General features: G+C 38.9%; 2 protein-coding genes and 1 long non-coding RNA gene across 8 annotated transcripts; 1 reads left to right on the top strand and 2 right to left on the bottom strand.

Moving 5' to 3' along the window:
• Positions 1–1958: 1958 nt before the first annotated feature.
• On the bottom strand, positions 1959–5005 carry LOC133723849 (uncharacterized). Of its 6 annotated transcripts, none has more exons than XR_009853307.1 (7): positions 4909–5005; positions 4709–4818; positions 4519–4561; positions 4042–4077; positions 3795–3900; positions 3577–3677; positions 1959–3477 (listed from the first exon to the last, which is right to left on the bottom strand). It is a non-coding gene; the product is annotated as an uncharacterized LOC133723849 (long non-coding RNA). The 6 variants fall into 6 exon arrangements; XR_009853304.1 differs by lacking the exon at positions 4042–4077 and having other exon boundaries at positions 1959–2337; positions 2423–3477; XR_009853306.1 differs by lacking the exon at positions 4042–4077 and having other exon boundaries at positions 1959–2764; positions 3232–3477.
• Positions 5006–5350: 345 nt separating this feature from the next.
• LOC133719980 (spliceosome-associated protein 130 A) lies at positions 5351–10208 on the top strand. Its single transcript, XM_062146178.1, has 4 exons — positions 5351–8434; positions 8983–9474; positions 9606–9760; positions 9872–10208. The coding sequence occupies exons 1-3, from the start codon at positions 5429–5431 to the stop codon at positions 9741–9743; spliced, it is 3636 nt and encodes a 1211-aa protein (XP_062002162.1). The 5' UTR covers positions 5351–5428; the 3' UTR covers positions 9744–9760; positions 9872–10208.
• A 468-nt stretch (positions 10209–10676) lies between these two features.
• On the bottom strand, positions 10677–12115 carry LOC133721981 (uncharacterized). The gene is made up of 2 exons (XM_062148763.1): positions 11213–12115; positions 10677–11176 (listed from the first exon to the last, which is right to left on the bottom strand). Exons 1-2 carry the CDS (start codon positions 11838–11840, stop codon positions 10863–10865), a joined length of 942 nt encoding a protein of 313 aa, XP_062004747.1. The 5' UTR covers positions 11841–12115; the 3' UTR covers positions 10677–10862.
• Between the last annotated feature and the right edge of the window lie 230 nt (positions 12116–12345).

Raw genomic sequence — 12345 nt, 5'->3', positions numbered from 1 at the left:
AGCTGTCAAAGTGGCCAGGCACTGTGCTGCAATGCACAGTTGGAGCATTTCACATGCGCCGAAGGGGTTTATCTTGGGCCTAGGAAGCCTTTGGGTTCCCCTTGACAAAGTCAAAAAAAAAAAAAAAAACTTGTTTTATCTTAATTTATGTAAATTAATGTTATTTTTACTTATTTTTGCAGAACAAGCAGTAGAAGACGTAGCTACAAGTGAATAACCATGTACCTCAAAATCTTTTAAGGTTACAAAAGTATCAAAGGCAGTTGATGCTGCAAAAGCAGGAAAAGAATGATTCTTATTGATGGTTAGATTTTATAATTTTGTAGTCTTATTTTCATTTTGAATTTGTTCACTTCACTTTGTTGTTGTTTCTGATGTGTTATCAAATCGACTACTTGCGATGCAAATTCAATGAATGAAAGTTGCAATGTGGAGCCTTGGAGAGTTAGAATTTTGTCATTCACACCATTGCTTATAAATTGAAGTATTTCATTCACTATTTTACTTCATTGCTCATTGTTTTATTGTCAGTGTTATTGGTTATTTGGTTTTTCAAAATTGTGAACTTCATATCATATTATTATTAGTTTACTCACTTTATGATTTCCTTGGAGTCCTGAACAATTTGGGATTTGTAACTCATTTGTGAACTGTGCAACTGCTAAGAGTGTGAATTTGTGAAGTTGTGAAGTTGCTAGTAAAATGAAGTAATAAGTTATATTGCTAGTTTGCTGACTTTTCTACAAAAATGCAAAGCCTGTAACTTTTTGTAATTTATGACATTATGCTGTTATGAATAATTGATTTACTCATTATGTCTTTGGGTTTTTGTGGTAAATGAAAGATGAATTGCTTTAGGAATGAAAAATAAGCATATGCATTGCATGTATTGATGTCTATGATGCATGGATACTTCAGAAATCGCACTATGCTGTATCGTATCTGTATCGGATATAGATACGCCATAAGTGTGTATTGGATACCTTTCTAGCATATCCGTTGACTACGGAGTGAGGTTGACTATATGGATACGTCTGGAATACGCGTAGATCTCTTTTGAATATGTTTTTTTTTTGGGGGGGGGGGGGGGGGTGGTAATTTTGATATTTTGGTATCAAATGAAACCTAAAAATAGCAGTAGCCGCATCTTCTCTCTTCACATTCGCTCTCTAATTCCTCTACTTCGTGAACGAACAAACCAGCAGCTGAAGCTCTGTATTAAAGGATTAAAGGCTACAAAGATTCAAATAGATCGAAATGAAATCTATAGTTGACATTATTTTCGATGTTTGATTTGTCTGTAGTAAAGTTCTCAAGAAAGAAGTGGGATTGATAGACTTTTGCTTTTGTATTTACTATGCTTGTTTTGCAATGCCTTTTCTTCCGTTTTCAGAAAAGATATTCTTTCACAGTGTGTGTTTATTAACCCATATATATATAATTTTAATTGACGTATCCTAAACGTATCGCATCTTTTTTTTTTTTTAAAGAAAACATATCCACGTATCAAATCGTATGGTATCCCGTGCCCGTGTTTGTGCATCATAGATTGATGTACATGACTTTGTTTTCTCAGATCTAATTACATAGATTACAAAAAGTGCCCAAATTAACCAAACCAACCCGAATCAACATGTTCATGTTACGTTTCGGTCCTAGTAATTTTTGGGACCAACCTGACCCCAACCCAGCCTACTATGGTTGTACATAGGAAAATTGCGGTCGAGTTGGATAGGACTCTTGAAGAGATGCTGAAGAAACTTGAGGAAATTCGAAATTTAGGTAAAAACAAGCTTAAATGGAGCAATATGATTAACACTACACATAGTACTATGGCTAACCGAATTTTTCACCAACAAAACTCAGACGACGAAAGTTTAGCGCAAGCAATAGTATTCACTAGCATACATGCCCGCGCGTTGCTGCGGGTTTTGGAACGGACTGTGCAAGTTTTGAAAGATAGAAAATTTAGTTCATATATATAAAACAGCTGCTGTTAAAACAGCTTCTCAAAAATATATGGATTCCTGCTCCATATGAGGAGCTTGTTATTACCATTAATATAGATGTTCTGGTAATGTTCAAATATATATTACAAATGCTGTTAAAACAGCTTCTCCAAAATACAGTGATCTACTTATAGGCTAACCTAGTGATTATATCAAAAGTGACATCAGTTGCTGAGAGGTTGTTAGTCTAGTGATGATTAGCTGTGGAGGTTGTCCAAAAAGTTGATGCCTCCATTTCTATTTACACAAAACAGTGACATGGTATTTCAGTCCATTTTTTCTTTGTTCATAGTGTCTGGATGATGTTGGTGATTCAGTGCTTCCTTCCCTGTTATTGTGAAAGTAAGAAGTTATAGAAGAAGTCAAAGAAGTGATAGGTAAACAAATGAAAATGACGTGCATGTAGTTGTTACCTGCGGGGTTTTGTCTGGATTGGTAGCAAATAGTTGTCTTCTTCCTTTATCGACGGATCTTTTTTTGTCATACGTATATAAAGATTCAATATGCGCTTCAGTGACATATTCGAATATTACCGTTCGACAACTAATTATGTTTTTCATTGATTCTTGGTCTTTAACTTTGAAGTTTCAAGCTATGAGTGGAAATTGAGAGTTGAACCCTAAGTTCAGTTTTCAACAATTTCATACCCTGGAATTAGCAGCACTTTAATGCTAGACATGTACGTGTCAATTAGCAGCACTTTTTTCAACAACTAATTTGCACCGAGAAATATGTAACAATCCATCGGATACATCCTTGAATATTAATAAAATAACACGTATTGATAAGTAATATCAAAATAATAGGTAACCAATTAACCGGGCGATTCCACTTTTCATAACTCTTTCACAAAATGAATAAAAGATATTTATTTTGACAAAAGTAGAAAATCAGTAACACAAACCAAAAGAGAAGACACAATTCTCACTAAAAAGGTAGCAGCAAATAAAAACATGTATATATATGTTTTAAAAAATATTGAAAGAAATCTGTAACTCATAGAAGTAAAAATATAAGCTGATGAATAAACAAACACAGCTTACACTCTGTTTCACCAAGTTTAGTTTTTAGATGAGCATCACTTTCAGTCTTTCTATAGTTTTTAGATATCCAAAATACTGGATTTATAAGTATTTATGACCACTCTATTAACAGACCTCTCGGTTTGAGACAGATGAAAGTAGACTTATGACTTTGAACAAAAAGCTTTAGGTAAACTTACTTTGCTTATTCAACTTATCAATTTGCTCCTTCAAGATCTCAGGATCCTTCTTCAAAATCCCCACCTCCCTCAGTCCAACACATTTTGAGACATAATTTTTAAAAATCATAACAAATAACACATATGTGTACATACGCAGAACCAATAACAATGAGCAAGGCACTGTCCTAACCCACTTACCCTTCAAATAAACTAAAAAGCACAATATCCAGGTTATGTATTCACTCCCTTTAGCCTACACTATTCCTGCAAATAGGACAGGTATAAACACATAGCAAAAGGTTGGAACATAAATAAGCATACAAAATAAAAAGAGAAAGAGATAACAATTATGACACACTATACCTGGAGAGAAAAACAACCGCATCAAGCAAACAAAGAACAAAAGTCCAAAAATTAGAGGAAAAAACAATACTGCCACCTCCCATTCCCGTCCATTCAAATCCCTAGCAAATGCAGACAATATCATGTTACTACAATGAAAACAAAAAACTGAAAGATATATCACAAACGCTCAGAGAAAAAAAAAAAAACACAATAAACCAACAGATCAGATTAAATACCTTCCACCTCTTTTCTTTCAACCAAGGAACAGCCCCTCTCCTTTCCCTCTCCTTCTTTCAAGCAAGTAAGAGCTCCTCTCCTCTCTGTTTGACAAACAACAAAACCCTAAAACAAAAACAGATTTGATCAAGTCCCAAAACAATCCCAAACAATAAACCCTAAACCAAAACTACCAATCCTAATCAATAATAGACCCATATCAATTTTCCAACAAAAAAAAAAATAAACAAAATAAAAAAATCTCACCCAAGATCGTATACTCTGTAAAGCATCCAACAAAACCTACACAATAAACGATTACCCCACAAATCTACCACATCATTCACAAACCAAATCATATAATACAATCATTCATAAGCAAGTTAGAGGAATCCAACATGCAGAATCGAAGCCAATATGCAGAATCAATAACTTACCCACCTCCTAGTCTTTACCTCCAGATCATAGTTATTCATAACTATAGGTATAAAAAGATGAAAATCAGGTTTTACATGTAGTTTTAGGCACTCTTTTCTACATAAAAGAGTATAAAACCAATTGCTTTGGGCTTTAGGCACTATAGGTATAAAAAGATGAAAATCCGATCACAAAAATCCAAAGCAATTTCAATAGATTTGAAAGCAAAGCAATTCGAAAACCCAAAGCCACAAAAATGATGCAACCAAGCATCAAACCACAAAACCCAGAAGAAAAACACAAATTAAAACCAAAAAAGCTAGATACCTCAGATCAATACCCAATTACCCAATCTGACAATCGCAAACTCCTGCATCACCGAAACCCCAAATCAGTGACATGCAAAGAACAAACAAACCATAAATCGAAAGAAAAATAACATAATGAAGACATGCAGAACCTATTCTCTGCAATTATCTCCCTCTCTTTTACTCTATCAACAACAGAAACAGCTCACCTTAAACAACTTCTGATAACCCGCTTTGGAGTCGAGTCTCCTTCGGTGAAGTACCACTAAGCAACAGTCTCACTAATCACATACACACGCTATTTCACAACCGTAGACTCCTGCATCACCAAAACCTCAAATCAGTTATATGCAAGCAGCAAACAAAGCCTAAATCGAAGGAAAACAAACAGGATCAGGACATGCAGAACCTATTCTCTACAATTCTCTCCCTCTCTTTCACTCTATCAACAACAGAGAGCTCAGGCAAGAACAAAGAGAGAGAAACAGTATCGCGTCCGTCAGCTGAGCACGTTTTATACCAACGTCAAACAGCAAACCGCAATTAAGCCAACAAACAAAGGGTAAAATCGTCAATTTACTATGCTGGCGCGGCTCGAGCCGGTACTGTTCATAAGCCGATGAATAGTTAACTGAGAATTAGAAGATTATAAATGTGATATAAAGAAGAAATTAACGCAAATGATTATAATTTTAAGTGCTTTAATCTCAATTATACACAGTCCACAGTCCACAGGACCAAAATGGGCTGAATTTGCAAACCGAGGATCCAAGTATAATTTTGTCTAAAAACAGGGACCAACAGTTAAAATCGCGTCTTTTCTATAAATATCTTGAAGCTCCACTCTCTCTCACTCAATTGTCCAAAACCCTAGAAAGGGTCTCTCTCTCCAAAACCCTAACTCGCTCGAGACCCCAAATCTCCATGCCATGTACCTCTACAGTCTCACTCTCCAGCGCGCGACTGGCATAGTCTGCGCCATCAACGGCAACTTCTCCGGCGGAAAGCACCAGGAAATCGTCGTCGCCAGAGGCAAAGTGCTCGACCTTATTCGCCCCGACGACAACGGTAAGATCCAGACTCTTCTCTCCGTTGAAATTTTCGGCGCCGTTAGGTCTTTAGCTCAGTTTAGGCTCACTGGCTCTCAGAAAGACTATATTGTAGTCGGCTCCGATTCGGGCCGGATTGTTATTCTAGAGTACAACAAGGAGAAGAATGTGTTTGATAAGATCCACCAGGAGACTTTTGGCAAATCTGGGTGTAGGAGGATAGTTCCGGGTCAGTACTTGGCTATTGACCCCAAAGGGAGGGCTGTTATGGTTGGAGCCTGTGAAAAGCAGAAACTAGTTTATGTTTTGAATAGGGATACATCTGCTAGGTTGACCATATCGTCGCCGCTGGAGGCTCATAAGTCTCATACGATAGTGTATTCGATTTGTGGGGTGGACTGTGGGTTTGATAATCCTATTTTTGCTGCCATTGAGTTGGATTATTCGGAGGTGGATCAGGATTCGAGTGGGAATGCGGAGAAGGAGGCCCAGAAGCATTTGACTTTCTATGAGCTAGATTTGGGGCTTAACCATGTCTCCAGAAAGTGGTCGGACCAGGTTGATAATGGTGCCAATTTGCTGGTTACTGTTCCTGGAGGTGGGGATGGGCCGAGTGGTGTGCTGGTCTGTGCAGAAAACTTTGTGATTTATAAGAACCAGGGACAAGCGGATGTTAGGGCTGTGATCCCGAGGCGTGCAGATTTGCCTGCTGAGCGCGGGGTTCTTATAGTTTCGGCAGCGACTCACAAGCAGAAGTCCATGTTCTTCTTTCTTTTGCAGACTGAGTATGGAGATATATTCAAGGTCACTTTGGAGCATAACAATGATCTTGTGTCAGAATTGAAGATCAAATACTTTGATACAATTCCAGTTACAACTTCAATCTGTGTGTTGAAATCAGGGTTTTTGTTTGCTGCTTCAGAGTTTGGGAATCACTCCTTGTACCAATTCCAGGCAATAGGTGACGATCCTGATGTGGAGTCTTCCTCGGCTTCTTTGATGGAAACTGAAGAGGGTTTCCAGCCTCTGTTTTTCCAGCCTAGAAAACTGAAGAACCTTGTTAGGATTGATCAGGTTGAGAGCTTGATGCCCATAATGGATATGAAGGTCTCAAATCTCTTTGAAGAAGAAACACCTCAGATATTTACGCTTTGTGGACGGGGTCCGCGTTCATCCCTCAGGATACTAAGACCTGGTTTGGCTATCAGTGAGATGGCTGTGTCGGAGCTTCCTGGAGTGCCTAGTGCAGTCTGGACAGTGAAAAAGAATGTGACTGATGAGTTTGATGCATACATTGTGGTGTCATTCGCAAATGCTACTCTTGTGCTTTCAATTGGTGAGACAGTCGAAGAAGTTAGTGATAGTGGCTTTCTTGATACTACCCCATCACTTGCAGTGTCTTTGATAGGTGATGATTCTCTTATGCAAGTTCACCCAAATGGCATTAGGCATATTAGGGAAGACGGACGTATCAATGAATGGAGAACTCCTGGAAAGAGAACTATTGTTAAGGTTGGCTCCAATAGACTTCAGGTTGTTATTGCTCTCAGTGGAGGAGAACTTATATACTTTGAGGTTGATATGACTGGTCAATTGATGGAGGTTGAGAAGCATGAAATGTCTGGAGATGTGGCTTGTCTGGACATTGCCCCAGTACCTGAAGGGAGACAGAGATCTCGTTTCCTTGCAGTTGGTTCATATGACAACACAATTCGTATATTATCATTGGATCCTGATGACTGTATGCAGATTCTGAGTGTTCAAAGTGTTTCTTCAATTCCAGAATCTCTCCTGTTTCTTGAGGTTCAGGCATCAATTGGTGGTGAGGATGGTGCTGATCATCCTGCTAACCTTTTCCTTAATGCCGGTTTGCGAACTGGGATTTTGTTCAGAACAGTGGTGGATATGGTGACAGGTCAGCTTTCTGATTCCCGTTCTCGATTCTTAGGACTAAGAGCTCCAAAGCTATTTTCTATTAATATAAGAGGCAAGCATGCCATGCTTTGTTTGTCAAGTCGCCCCTGGCTTGGTTATATTCATCAAGGACATTTCCTGTTAACACCCCTATCGTATGAGACTCTTGAATATGCGGCCTCATTTTCATCTGATCAATGTGCGGAAGGTGTAGTCGCTGTTGCTGGCAGTGCTTTGAGGGTTTTTACTATTGAAAGACTGGGAGAAACATTTAATGAAACTGTTATTCCTCTGAGGTACACCCCTAGAAAGTTTGTGGTTCAAGTGAAACGAAAGCTTTTGGTAATTATTGAAAGTGATCAAGGAGCGTTCACCGCAGAAGAGCGTGAAGCTGCAAAAAAGGAGTGCTTTGAGGCTGCAGAACTAGGTGAAAATGGAAATGGTAATGTTGAGCAGATGGAAAATGGTGATACTGAGGATGACCCCCTCTCTGATGAGCATTATGGCTATCCTAAGGCAGAGTCTGACAAATGGGTTTCTTGCATTCGAGTTCTTGACCCAAAGACAGCAACTACAACCTGTTTGCTGGAGCTTCTTGATAACGAGGCCGCATTCAGTGTATGTACGGTGAATTTTCATGATAAGGAGTATGGTACGCTTTTGGCTGTGGGTACTGCTAAGGGACTTCAATTTTGGCCCAAGAAAAGTATAACTGCAGGATATATTCACATATATCGATTTCTAGACGATGGAAAGTCCCTTGAACTTTTGCACAAGACACAAGTGGATGGTGTTCCTCTTGCTTTATGTCAGTTTCAAGGAAGGTTACTCGCAGGGATAGGACCAGTGCTCAGACTATATGATTTGGGGAAGAAAAGACTGCTTAGGAAATGTGAAAATAAGCTGTTTCCCAACAATATCGTATCCATTCAAACGTATCGTGATCGAATTTACGTAGGTGACATTCAAGAGGTATGTCTTCCTTCTTTCTCAATTATCAGATCTAGAATTTCATCTTGTTGTTTGCATGTGTCTTCCTATTGCGGTTCCTTTCCTCCAGCATTTTGTTTCTAGATACATGTTGGTCAGAATCCCCATATTACCTTTGTGTCGTATTTTCTTGCATATTGGTTAGCTAAATTTCCACATTGTTCAACCTTTACTAACATAGCCTTGAATAAGTATATAGATGCTTAAAAATTTATAGGTAAGACATTCTTGTGGAATAGTTCAATAGCTGGAAATTTTGGTGCAAGTTCTCATACAAATTAGAATTAAATATTGTACTGTGTCGAATATACATATTATGTGAAGAGACATAGTTGCATGTGTTGCCTCCAGATTAGCTTTAATCTCTAATGTTTGTTGATATCGCTATATCAGCTTTTTCCATACTGGATATTAGCTTCTTTTATTGGCAGCTTTTCTGTCTGAAGTACATTTCTTATTCTTCTTGCTTGCCGTTCTGGCCTACTGTTGTTTACTAACTATGTTTTCTGTGGTGTTAATTTATTTTGCAGTCATTCCACTACTGCAAGTATAGGCGGGATGAGAATCAGCTGTATATATTTGCTGATGATTGTGTTCCAAGATGGCTTACAGCATCATTCCATATAGATTTTGACACCATGGCAGGTGCGGACAAGTTTGGAAATGTGTATTTTGTGCGGTTACCACAGGATGTTTCAGATGAGATAGAAGAAGACCCAACAGGTGGGAGGATAAAATGGGAGCAGGGGAAGTTGAATGGCGCTCCCAACAAAGTAGAGGAGATAGTGCAGTTTCATGTTGGTGATGTGGTCAGCTGCTTGCAGAAGGCATCTCTCATTCCAGGTGGTGGTGAGTGCATCATTTATGGGACAGTGATGGGTAGTTTGGGTGCATTGCTTGCTTTCACCTCCCGTGATGATGTTGACTTCTTTTCTCACCTGGAGATGTATATGAGGCAAGAACATCCCCCCTTGTGTGGAAGAGATCACATGGCTTACAGATCAGCTTATTTCCCGGTTAAGGTAATTCAGCTGCTGTTTATTTCTACATTACCTTGATGTGTCTGGAGTTACTTTGAATATGAGTATTTCAAATGTCTTATTTTACATGGATTTATGTTCTAATTTTAATTTGCTAATGACTAATTTTGCAGGATGTTATTGATGGGGATCTATGTGAGCAGTACCCAACATTGCCTATGGATCTGCAGAGGAAAATTGCAGATGAGTTGGACAGAACTCCTGGAGAGATACTGAAGAAACTTGAGGAAATTCGAAATAAGATCATTTAAGAAAGACAAGATCAAAGGTAGCCTCCTGATATTTGTCATACCTTGTGGATTAGCATCCGTCCCTGAAGTAATATCATTGTATTAGTCAAATGGATTCTTGATACTAACGAGAACTTTCATATGTTCAGCTTCACAAGGTTAATTTTGCATGGATTGTTGCTGATCATCGTAGTTACAAGACACAGGACAAGAATGATGGTGGTTGTCTTTTCCTCGTTTTGAAGAGCTGGGTAAACAGTTTCTGATATAATAATATTGAGACATTGGCAAATGAATGAATGTTCAGATTAACCAGAAGAAGTAATATGCATCTTTGCACCTTGTAGACCCCATTTTCCGTTGTTGTAATTATTTGTATTAGATTTTGTTTTTGTTTCTTGTGCCTTCTGTTTTTAACAATTACCTTAGTCTGACGATTCTACTTTTCTCTAAATGGTTTAAGAGATAAATCTGAATTCACTGAAAGTCCATTTGCAATGTCTTTGATTATGATGGTCAAAGGATATGTTGTAGGGTGAGATTGTTGAAATGGGTTTATTTGTCTCGTTATATTCCACCATTGAAAGGTACTGGATATATTTTATTTGTTTAGGGGTTGAAAGTGCTGAATCGACTCAATTGAGTGTCAACTGAAACTCACTATGCGGTATCGATTAAGTTTTACAAGGGGGTTGTGTGGAATTTTAGATTATATGAAATCTTCTTGCCAGTGTGAAGCAACAGGGCTTTCATCATTTGTGTAATGAATTATACAGTTTGTTTTTGAAATTTCTCTTAAATACAAGTAATTCCCAGCAATACAAGGAAACGGAAAAGCAAATCCCATTAACCAATATAATATCACTTCCGAGTTATTTTGTTGCTCGCTATCTGTTTTTTTTTTTCGTTAAGCATACTGAAATACAAATTTATTACAATTTAAACAGAGTAAAGAAGCCCAATGTCACCTACAAAATTCCCAACAAAATAAAATAAAAGATGATGCACTGAAAATAAATTAAATTGTTACATTAGCAGCTAATTATTAAGAAGACAAGTAAGAAGACAGCAGCTAGCACCTCTTGGCATGCCATAGGGGTGCTGTTTTGATCAATGAGCAATGCTGGCTTGGCTCCCTCCTCAATTTGACTGATCATCTTGAGTTGGCATTTGGTATCGGCAGAGAGGACATAGGTGGCTGAACTCCAGCCACTGCACAATGCAATGTACATGATAATGATGTCCGCAGGGCAACCGAGTAATCGGTTCTTGTTGATAATCTACAAAAGCTGCAAAATCCTCCAAACAAATAGAACACGAGGGTGAATGTGTGATAATAGTAATATCAACTGTCACTTGCTCCAAACCATCAATTGATGATTTAATCGCAGGAATCATTCCACCTACACCTCCGCCTCTAACTCCAACAGCACCTCCAACATCTCCACCTACACCTCTAACATCTCCAACACCTCCACCTCGAACAGCACCTCCAACATCTCCATCTCCAGCTCGAACAGCACCTCCAACATCTCCAACTACACCTCCAACATCTCCAACTACACCTCCAACATCTCCATCTCCACCTCCAACACCTCCACCTCCACCTCCACCTCCACCTCCACCTCCACCTCCACCTCCACCACCTACACGTAGACCTAAAACTACAACACCTCCAACTCCAACTCCACCTCCACCTCCACCTCCAATACCTCCAACATCTCCAACATCTCCACCGCCTCCGCCTGCGCCCGCGCCCTCCCCGTCCCCGAGGTAAGTGGTTTCGCAAACACCCACATCAATATGGTGGGCAGAGACGGCCGCCTCAACCACCTGAGACAATGTTTGAAAAATAGCCGGCAGTAAATCATGAGGGGCACCCATGCTTGTAAGAGTTTCAGATATTTTTCGTGTAAACCCGTTTTCATTCCATGATGATGATGATAAATACCGCTTCATATCTGAAAAACTGATCCCATAACGTCTTACAGCTACTTGATGACATTCTTCATAAGAACTGCTGTTAAATTGGCTGGCTGTTGCCTTGAACAACTTTAGTCTGATGAGAAGCATGTCCCCCCCCCAAGCCTCGGTTTCTTTGCAACACTTGAAGGTCATAAGAACGCATCTCTTCCATATCTTCAACGGAGCGATGATCTGATCTGATGTGATATCTTTGCGGCTAAAGAAGAACGAGGGTTCCGTACTTAAATCGTTCACCAACCCTAAGTTTCTAATTCAACGAGGAGTCCCCTTTCTCTCACGGATAAGGATTCCGAAACCAAACTAGATCTTTGTTGCTCGCTATCTATTACTGCAAACTCTTAGCAGGTTTCTTCTTCTTGTTTGTCACTCTCCCTCTTTTAACTCCAACCAACCATGAATTTGCCATGGAACATCTAATCTAACAATTGATTTATTTCGGTAAGGGAAAAAAATGGCAACAGTACCTGACATTTGGCCTATTAGTAACTTTGGTACGTCAACTTCAAAAATAATCACTTTGGTACCTGAAGTTCGGATCCCGACCCAACATTGGTACTTGCCTTTATGACGTTAATCAACTGACATATAATAAAGGGTAAATGGGTAATTTGAGTCTCTGATGTTATTTGTTTTTTCC

This window comes from Rosa rugosa, chromosome 7 (genome assembly GCF_958449725.1).
Source record: "Rosa rugosa chromosome 7, drRosRugo1.1, whole genome shotgun sequence".
Lineage (NCBI taxonomy): Eukaryota > Viridiplantae > Streptophyta > Magnoliopsida > Rosales > Rosaceae > Rosa > Rosa rugosa.
Note: the sequence above shows the minus strand (reverse complement) of the source record. Positions and strands in the feature narration are given on the sequence as shown.

What these genes read in the sequence shown, in the direction of transcription:
- LOC133719980 (XM_062146178.1), top strand. Translation starts at nt 5,429, where the DNA reads ATGTACCTCTACAGTCTCACTCTCCAGCGCGCGACTGGCATAGTCTGC. An exon ending in ACGTAGGTGACATTCAAGAG is followed by an intron (nt 8,435 to 8,982) that starts GTATGTCTTCCT and finishes TTTATTTTGCAG; the next exon opens with TCATTCCACTACTGCAAGTA. An exon ending in CAGCTTATTTCCCGGTTAAG is followed by an intron (nt 9,475 to 9,605) that starts GTAATTCAGCTG and finishes CTAATTTTGCAG; the next exon opens with GATGTTATTGATGGGGATCT.
- LOC133721981 (XM_062148763.1), bottom strand. Translation starts at nt 11,840, where the DNA reads ATGACCTTCAAGTGTTGCAAAGAAACCGAGGCTTGGGGGGGGGACATG. An exon ending in TGGAGATGGAGATGTTGGAG is followed by an intron (nt 11,177 to 11,212) that starts GTGCTGTTCGAG and finishes GAGATGTTAGAG; the next exon opens with GTGTAGGTGGAGATGTTGGA.